The 10,216-nt window shown below is 40.2% G+C and overlaps 1 protein-coding gene across 1 annotated transcript; it reads left to right on the forward strand.

Annotated features, from left to right (window-relative positions):
• The first annotated feature begins 3,713 nt into the window (after nucleotides 1-3,713).
• Nucleotides 3,714-9,715, forward strand: LOC308327950 (NFU1 iron-sulfur cluster scaffold homolog, mitochondrial). Its single transcript, XM_080781599.1, has 8 exons — nucleotides 3,714-3,802; nucleotides 4,212-4,303; nucleotides 4,467-4,602; nucleotides 5,613-5,679; nucleotides 6,986-7,097; nucleotides 7,256-7,319; nucleotides 7,884-8,058; nucleotides 8,673-9,715. Exons 1-8 carry the CDS (start codon nucleotides 3,735-3,737, stop codon nucleotides 8,739-8,741), a joined length of 783 nt encoding a protein of 260 aa, XP_080637725.1. The 5' UTR covers nucleotides 3,714-3,734; the 3' UTR covers nucleotides 8,742-9,715.
• The last annotated feature ends 501 nt before the right edge of the window (nucleotides 9,716-10,216 follow it).

A 10,216-nucleotide genomic window follows, 5' to 3' on the forward strand; every position in this document is an offset into this window, starting at 1 on the left:
CCAGAGGGAGTTCAACAAACCATGTGCAACCCAGATTCCGCTCAAACAAGGAATTCAATAAAGTTTTCTCCTATGCTACTAAAATGTGGAACGCCCTACCAACAGCTATTATATGTGAATTTAATTTGTAGTTTTGTACGTCTCTAAAGGTTCTGATGAATTGAAAATGGTGGACCCTGTTGTAAACAAGTGTAATGCTTAATCCATAGTAACAGTTTTTGAATTGGCTTTCGTTTGAAATGTACCCATTCTGCATATACTGTGAAATACAAATTCCAATCAAACAATCAATCAGTGTCTCAAATGTTGATGACATTTCAAAAAAAATCTAATTTAATTTACCTATAACTGTTCATGTAATGTAACTCCTATATATTTGTAATTTATCTTTTACGTTATTAACAAAAGGGGATAGTAACTTGTACGAGAACTCAATCACACACACACACACACACACACACACACACACACACACACACACACACACACACACACACACACACGTCACACAGTCAACAAATCTGGCAAGGAAAAGACCCAGGTTAACAAGGTAAGCAGAGATCTAAAACACCAAAAGAAGATAGAGGGATATATGGAAACAGGCTGGAACGATTGACACTGCACACAAAGACAAACTGCCATTGGAAGGGAACACAGACTAGGAAGGGAAGGATAATGAGACACAGGTCGACAGGTGATGAGGTGAAACTAATCGGGTGAGGTAGACAATAACACAGGTGGGAAACGCACAAAGTCAGAAAAGCATCCAAAACGGGATAAGGAGGAGAGTATGTCAAAAATAATGTTTTGGTAGTCGGTAGAAGTCCCAGATGATGAACCACGTAGACCAGGGCCCTAGAGGCAGGAACCAAGAGACTCTCCCTCACAGGTTTGGAACGTGAGGTGAATCCTCATGGATCTGGGGCCACATGGCCACCAGATGAATCACCTTAGAGCTTAGAGACTGGGACAGGCGCCACAAACCACAGAGCCAGCTTGCAGGATTCCTCATGCATGCAGCGGGAGGAGTTCATTGGCCAATCTCTCTGACTATATGCCATGCAGCATCCTCTTGTAACCGGCCAAGCTTCTGATCGGCCCGGAAAAAGAAAGCCTATCGTAAATGGTGCATTTATATAGCGCCTTTATCCCAGGCGCTTTACAGAGATTGTGCATTACATTCACCCATTCACACACCGATGCCGGAGGAAACCATGCAAGCACCAACCTGAACATCGGGAGCAATTAATTCAGAGTCTTGCTCAAGAACACTAACTCTGGGGGAGCCCAGGTTCGAACATCCGGTCACTCTACCCCTGAGCCACCGCTCAGCTATGGGAAAAGGGTGATCTCCAGTTTAGGTGGCTGGTATAGGTGCACTGAAAGAGAGACACACTAGTGGCACTAGTGGCTCCTCCTGTCTATACATGTCGAAGTGTCCTTGGGCAAGACACTGAACCCCACATTGCCTCCAGTGGTTGCCACCATTGGTATGTGAATGTGGGAAGTGAGGACGCTGGCATTGACTGTTTGCCGCTTCACCTCCCAATGTATGAATGAATGGACCATTGTAAAGTGCTTTGAGTAGGCACGTAGTGCATCGAAAAGCGCTATAAAGCAATCCATTATTATTATTATAGATAATAATCGAGAGCTAGGACATTAACTGTTCGGATTCCCCAAGGAATTTGCCTTCTCTTTGGTGGAGGGAAACTTAGGCTGCAGGCAGAGGAAAGAAGTGAACCATTAATCTGTTCACTATTGTTATTATCTTCGATGTCAGGCCAGGGGCGATGGGGAACAGGGAGCAGGCGCAGGAGATCAGGAGGCGGGTGTACACAAAATGAGAGGAGAAACAGGAGCTGTGAAACAAATGTATGGCCTGGGAAGGATTGGAGACAGGAACAAATAGCTGCGAGAGGGCTGCCACAAAGACAAACGGGTTCAGCATGTCTCAAAGAACGTCATTCACCACGGCCTGAAACACAGCTGCCGGCTGAGTACATAGTCTTGACCGGTTTGTGCTGTGACTGGTAAAACAAATAAATAAGTAATGTATGACTCAGAGACAGAAATCTTGATTTAAAGAAAACAGCCTTAACTGGCTGAGGTTATGTACAAAGGGAGTTAGTCAAACAAAACTGGAAAGGAGAAGACAAAGGCAAGGTCCAATTAAACAAAAAGCATGATATCAAAGACACAGGATAACTAGATATAAGGAAAAAGCTGTAACTAGGAGGTGAATATAAAAAATAAATACATAATAAATAAATCACTTCACTGTCATTCTGGGAATCCCGCTGGGGGTCCCGAACCCACAGGTTTGAGTGTACAGTATGTGGACCTGACATTGATCAATTCTTGATTAAAAAAAGCTTCTAATATATTATTTATGCCCCAAAATCTATAAATCTCACACTATTAAGGCAACCGTCCGGTTCCAAGTGCTGCACAAGGTGCCCTTTTTTCACTTGCACCTGCCCAATAAATGTCTGTGCACGCCACTGCCACTGCGTGTAGCCCACCTGCCTCAAGGTTTGACAGGTTTCAGCCAGGGCTGCTCTTCTGCATACGCAGCATACCTTGGTTGTAACGAGTGTTTTTTTTAGTTACTGTCGCCTCGCCCTCGCTGTCAACTCGAACCTGTCTGGCCTTTCTGCTCTGAGTCTGACCTGGAACTGCCATCCACTGATTGTTTTAAACTGCTTTACTGTAAACATGTCAATAAAATATTAAATCATTGTTATGAGACATAGAATCAAATAATATATAAAATACCATTACTAATAATAATAATAATGCCGGTTTAACAGCTGCAAAAAAAGATGCTGGTAATGAGATGGAAACCGCCCCATAACCTCAGTATTCACTGTTGGAAGCTATCCTACTATGACGTCTTGAGTTTGGAGGCTTCCAGTGCTCGAGCACAGGGAGCAAGGACAGATTCCAACCAAGCCCTACTCACAGCAGCACAGAAGGTTAAATCAGGACTCCGTTAGGTCGAATACTTGTACTCCTGTAACAGGAGTCCACATTGTACAATTCATCAAAACATTTAGAGACATAGGCCTACATACAAATAGACACTTCTATGTATGTAGTTCAAAAACAGAACAGGAATTCATCATATAACAGAACAGGAATTCATCATATGGAGTCATGATGAAGGAGTGTTTAGAACCCTGGGGGGCAGGTAGCTCTGATCCACTATAGAAGGAAGTAGAAGGCTATATGGAGTTATGGACCAGAGCTAGGGGGCAGGCAGGCAGACCGGGGAAGTTGGGGAACCGATTGTGCTATTAGATCAATTAGAAATAGAATGTTGCAGCCAGGAGTCATGCTTTTAGGTCTGCTTTCAACGTTAATGGGGAATTAACCGGGATAACCGGTCTGTAATTGGTAGAGCAGACTCGCAGAGCATTCGAAGCAAGAAGAATGCAGTAATACTTTGCACGCACGCACACACACACACACACACACACACACACACGTTCCATGTTCCCAAACTTCACACACCGGTATGCTAATTTAGCCCAATGTATTTTATTATATGAAACTTTTTAACGCTTGACATTTTTACTTAAAAAAATTCTATCAAAAACATGACTTCTATTTTGGAATTATATTATATAGTTCAGAAGTTCTAAACTATAATTGTTCTAAATAAAGTATAATCATCACATCAGGATATACCGCGTCTACCATATGGGGTCCTCGTTTTCAAAACAAACAAAATGGCGGCGCACATTAGATGGGGTCTTTACCAGTTACTAAGATCAAGAACAAGTCCTTCTCAATTTAGGTTGTAATTTCAGCATCCGTTACATTGCACCTCATTTAACTATCTAGAGTGTTTCGCTCAATATAACAACCCGTTCGACCATGTATGGTGTTAACAATTGCCAAGGTTATCATCATCAGAGCTAGGCTAACGTTTAAAGCTAGCGTTAGGTCCACTCAGTTGTTATGTTAATGTTAATGTTATTATAGTCATATTTTTTTTATTTTAAACGATATTCCCTATACGGAACAATTTCCCATTGGCTGTATTATTTGTAGTGATAATCTTCAATAGATTACTGACTGGTTGCCAGAATTTAGCAGAATGTCAAACTTGAATGAACGAATATTGTGCTAGACTACTCATACTCTATTTAAATATACCCATACATTGAGATAATTTACATGTCTTATCCCCATAATGCTATAAGGTTTGTAGGCAAATCAAGGAACCAATACCACACGCAGTGCGCTGGTACGAAAGATCAACTTCTACATGTGACAGGAGCTACAAACTTCACATGTGAGAAAGTCTGATGAGTCTCAATATGTTATATCTAATGATATCTAATGTTCAATATTGTTGCTGTAACGATGCAGAACATTTGTGCCAGAAACAAAACAAACAAAACAAAACATTACAAATAAATAGTAAATACCTGTTTGTACATGTTGTAATGTTCCAGGGCGGCACTTGTCCATTCAGACACAGGATACTCCAAACCCTAGTAGCTTGAAGTTTCTCCCTGGCAAACCTGTCTTAGGAACTGGAACGCTGGACTTTCCATCTCCAAAGACTGCAGAATGTTCATCTCTAGCCAGGTGCTGTGCCCTTAACGTTGCATTTGAATGTTTTACAACTCAATTTGAATTCTGCCTGAGATAATGTTGCATGCGGGATGGTTGAACTGTGCAGAATCGTAATGACTGTGTGTAAGTGATAGTACTGCACAGTGTGTCATATTGGTGTCTGAAATCTGAATGTAGTATTTTGTACTTACGCAGAAATGTGAAGATATGTGTTACAAATGCGAATAAACAAAATTAACACAGAATTAAAGGACCATACCATTAGACTGGCATGTTTGCTCTTTGACAACAACTCAATGGTATATTTGAGGTGTTTAGTAATGAGTCGCATTGACCATTTTCCAAATCATAGTGTGGTTTTCTAGATTGTCACGGATTCTGTGTGTTAGATTCACACTTTCAGAGACTAACAGGCTTGGTTTGAAAAGCCTAATTTGCTAATGAAATTTAAATATTCCTCCCGGAATTTTCACCAGTGAGGGGGATAACTTTGTAATATGCTATTGGCTGTTTGTATTCTTTTTGGAAAAATATAAAAAGATACTCCTGTGGAAAGGCTATATTATTTTACTTATATTGACCCTATAAACAATTTAGTATTATTTAGTATATGTAAGGTTTTGCACACTCAAATGGTACCTCGTCAGATAATCCCCATATCCTACAACAACTTCTGTGAACAGACTTAAATTATAAATAACAGACTTAAATTATATTTGTACTGTTCTGCTCTCATGAAAGTTTATAGTTATATAGTTAAAAGTCCAGCCGTCTGCTGTCCAGCCTCTCCCACCCCTCACTGGGGGAAATTCTGGGAGGAAAACAAAAACGGGGCGAGTAGTCTTGTTACCAGCACATGCATAAAACCATTAACGGACAAATTGTATACAGTATTTCTTCATGTATGATATATTGAAGTTGAGAAAAGACAGTGATGTATGATGGTGGGCGGTGGCTCTAACATTGCCGTGGAATGTTTTTACTTGTGTCGAACATGATAACTATACGTTTCCCACCCACAGGGACCTCTTTGAAATTGAGGGAGTAAAAAGTGTCTTCTTTGGCCCAGACTTCATTACAGTCACCAAGGTATTTTGTTGCATGTGCATATACAGCATACCTGCACGATTAATTTCATATGCAACATATCTGTCCCAATATTCAAAGCGATGTTTAACTTCTGCCTATAACTGTGATATGAGTCAAAATATTGTTGCTCGTCTTTATGTGTTGCTACTGTGCTCTGGTACAATTTAGGCATTTAGCAGACATCCTTAATCCAGAGAGATTTACAGTAAGCAAGAACAAAAGATGCTAAATGCAAAAGATGAAAAGATTCACAGCATATTTGTCGCTTTGTATCTGAAGTTGAAGCCAGTTAATCTTTTTTGTAGCTTTGTATCTTTTGCAGCAGCTACAAACGTCGGATGCATCTTTGCATCTTCATATCACTGGCTTACATTGACAATTAATGGTAGACTGTATATTTGCATCTGCCCGTGTGAACGGATTGTAAGAACTGTGTATGGTTACACACCATACACATATGAATGTGAACAACGTAGAATCTGCCTTTTTAACTACATAAGCCTCACAGCTAGAAGGTCCTGGGTTCGATTCCCGCTCGGGACGCTGTGGGTGCTGGCGGTGTGTTTCCTCCTCTGCATCATCAGTGCCCATACCCGAAGGCGGGGTTGGCGAAAGGGCCTTTCTGTGTGGAGTTTGCATGTTCTCCCCATGTCCCCTAGGGTAGGGACCCTCACAAAAAACATGCAGTAATCCTGGTCACTAAACTGCCTCCCCCTGGCCAGCCGGGGCGCCTGATGGAGGGGAAAAGGAACTGGTTGGAATAACGTGTTCCTTCCACGTGCTACGTCCAACCAGGGAAACTCCCCCCTGTCAGGTGTAAAGGAGCAACTTGGACACTCAGGCATGAAGGAAGCAAGTCCGTTGCTCTCACCTTGTCCCCCATATTGGGGACTAGGTTGGTGGAGGGTGTGTAGAGCCCAGGATCACATTAGATGATTGACACAGGGGTGAAAAATGGGTTACAAAATCGTGGGATAAAAAATATATATATAATAAATAGCATCCAATTCTGAGCATGTGCAGGTGGGAAATACACAAAGTAGCATTTTTCGAAAACAGACTAAAATAACTGAGTTTGTAGATCGGCTATTTGATGTGATATATCTTAAGTGGTTAAAAATAAATCTGTTTGTTGGAGCTTGTTTACATTATGTGCTTATCATGTCACTCTTAAATAGTTATACCAACTACCAACAACAGCTTGTACTTGTAGTGACAAATACAACCTTCTTGATTCTTCCTTCTACACAGTACACACCCCATGGTTCAAAGTTCAACATTGCGTTTATATTTTAATACATTTTAGGCAGATGAGGATGTGGAATGGACTGACATTAAACGTAATGCTGTGGAGGCCATTTCCAAGTTCTTTGAGAGTGGAGACCCTATAACAACTGGGGTGGCGCACAATGAAAGCAGTGAGTATGAAACATGCCTACTATACCAAGCTTCTCTGAAACCCATGCAGTGGTGGAAAAAGTACCCTGTCCTGTTGCCACCCTCTACTGGACATGTACCTCATTTACCCATCCTGTTAACAGACATATTATTGCATTTTGTCTCAATTGTACTGTAGGTTATTCTGAGGATGATGATGAAGTTGTATCTATGATCAAGGAACTTCTGGATACAAGAATCAGGTACAATATGTACTTGTTGAGATCAGCTATGTATTTGCAATGTGCATTTTGTCAGAGTTTGGGTAGGGACTTGCCTTTGGACCACAAGATTCTGGGTTCGATTTGTTCCGCCGCCAACTCTGCGTTGAGTAGCCTGGTGCTATAAATACTGGGAACCGATGGTTGGTTTTGCGCTTCACCTCAGAATCCATCTCCCAGGTGTCTAGCGAGCTGATAGACGCCCTCACTCTCGGCTGACACCAACAATAAGCCACTCCGACCAGAGCTTACTTAACTGTCAATAAAAAAAGCATATGGAGCCTGTGGAATAATGGATTCAACCGTGAGGTGCTCAGTTCGATCTCGGGTGTCCAAGTGTCCTTGAGCAAGACGCTTTAATTGCTCCCGTGCCTTGCATGGTTTCCTCCTTGCATGGTTCCCTCTCCTCAGTGTATGAATGTGTGAATGGGTGAATGTAATGCACAATCTATGTAAAGCGCTTTGGACAAAAGCACTATATAAATGCACCATTTACCATTTTACCTTACATTCTTTCTGACTTACTCCAACGTTCCCCTCCTCCAGACCCACAGTGCAAGAAGACGGTGGCGATGTCATCTTCAAGGGCTTTGAGGACGGCATCGTCAAGCTGAAGCTGGTGGGCTCCTGCACGGGCTGCCCCAGCTCCACCATCACACTGAAGGGCGGCATCCAGAACATGCTCCAGTTTTACATCCCGGAGGTGGAAGATGTGGAACAGGTGATTTACAACGACACATATCAACACTCTTTATGTCCACAGTCCACACCCAAGTCTTATTGACACATCAAGACCTGAGGTTGATTCTAAAAAGGACTTCTGGAAAAAATCAGTTGTTCTCAAACTTTTTTATTTAATTATATTATATTTGGCTGTGGACCCCATCTCAAAATATGTTGTGCCAGCCAGGGAGTCGGGGACAGCCAGAAGCAAAGTTTGAGTTAAAATGTTCAAATTAAAAAAAATATATATATTCAAAGATGTATATATTATGTATGTATTATATGTATATATATATATATATATATATATATATATTTATTTATTTTTCATTCCATTACCTACCTATTGGAGATTTTTGAGGGGCGATAGACCCTCCTATGTCCAGCTTTTGGTGTATGTGCATTGTGCACAAACTGTCCTACACAAACATTAAATAAATCCCATTAACAATGAATGGACAGTTTTGAGTGTAAACACAAACATTGCGTAACACAAACATTGAAGACGAAGATGAGGACACAAATTCTGATTGAGATGAGGATTTGTTTCTACTATATGGGGTGCAAGATCAGCTACACCTTAATTTGATTTTGGTCTTTATTTTCCTCCAGGTGGAAGATGAATTGGATGAAATCAGTGCAAAGGTGTTTTCTGAGCTGGAGCTCAAATTAAAGGAGTAATACCTGCCTTCACCCACATATCAATACCCACATAATACCCATAATATAGGAAATGCTAAACAAAAAACCTGTCTTGCACTACTTTCCCTTGGTACCATTCTGTAGTGCAGTCATTTCTGTGAGAAGCTAACCTTCTGTGTTCTGTGTACATATTTAGTGTTCAAGCTGTCAATGTATGTACATATTGTATGAAGCTGTTATAGTGGAAGAGAGATATTTGCGAATGCTGGCAACTAGGATATAAGATGGAATATTCTGCCCTGCTGATGACTGTAAATGTTGTATTTAGTATTTACTGCTCTTTTCATATTCCTAATGTATGTTTTGAATTAATAATTTTGTATGGTGGGGAAAGCTTATTAGAAAAAGGTCAATGCACACCTCAACAGGTTGGTGACAGGCGCGTAGGACAAAATTGCATTAAAAGGTTATCTGTGAAAGAGTTGACAGTTACCGTGTGGGGGTCCCTCTACTGTATCCTCTACTGTACTGTACTGGCACACCCGAAATCACCATATATACAGTTAATATGTGTGTTTGTGTGTGTTAGGTTGTGCACAGGTGGTGAAAAACACCCACCCACCCACACACACACCCACACACAGCTCCGTAAGGGAATGACTAATTAGGAATCAATGGAATGCTATTTGTTAATATAACAGAACCAGACTATTAACTGTATGGAAAAAGAGTGTATAGTGTGCACTTTAGTTATACACTATAAGATCATTAGGTTATTTATGGCTGTACTACATCATGTAAACAATAAATTAAGCATATGCGGCTATGCGACCCACTGAAATGTTTTTATTTTTACATAGGCCTACTTGATTTTGTTTTTGCCTGAAAATGTGTGAGAAACTTATTTTTTCTTCAAATTACTATTTTCCTTTAATAACTTGATTTGTGAAGTGGTAAAAATGTACATGATGCCAAAATACAAACTACTAAATAAATCACAAAATATAAGCTTGTAGATGTTTTTGCATTTATGTATTCATTTGTGGATAACAGTGGTGGAAAGTAAGTTAGTTTATGTAAGTATTGTACTTAAGTAAAAGTTTGAGGTATTTGTACACAATTTCCAAATCTTTCACTTCTATACTCCACTACATCTCAGATCCAAATATTGTACTTTTATTCCACTACAATTATTTGATAGACTAGTTACTTTGTGAATTTGGATTATTATTACATACAGTATAACCACTTCAGCCGTAGGCCTATACATAATTCAAAATAAACATTTGAAAACTTGAAATTGGACATCCTTCGGAACCTGCATAATTATTAGGCTACTTTTTACTTTTGGTACTTACTTATGTATATTTTGATACCAACACTTTTGTACATTTTGAATTCTGGACTTTTGCTTGTAATGGAGTATTTCTACATTGCAGTTTTGATACTATACTTATACTCAAACTACAAAATGTGAGTACTTTTGCTACAGACAGTCGACAGACAGGACATTT

Source organism: Protomyctophum bolini (assembly GCF_963924005.1).
Source record: "Protomyctophum bolini genome assembly, chromosome: 14".
Taxonomy (NCBI): Eukaryota; Metazoa; Chordata; class Actinopteri; order Myctophiformes; family Myctophidae; genus Protomyctophum; species Protomyctophum bolini.

Coding starts and splice junctions, on each gene's coding strand:
- LOC308327950 (XM_080781599.1), top strand. CDS start 3,735: ATGGCGGCGCACATTAGATGGGGTCTTTACCAGTTACTAAGATCAAGA. Junction 4,304..4,466: donor AGGAGCTACAAACTTCACAT/GTGAGAAAGTCT, acceptor GTAATGTTCCAG/GGCGGCACTTGTCCATTCAG. Junction 7,320..7,883: donor CTTCTGGATACAAGAATCAG/GTACAATATGTA, acceptor CCCCTCCTCCAG/ACCCACAGTGCAAGAAGACG.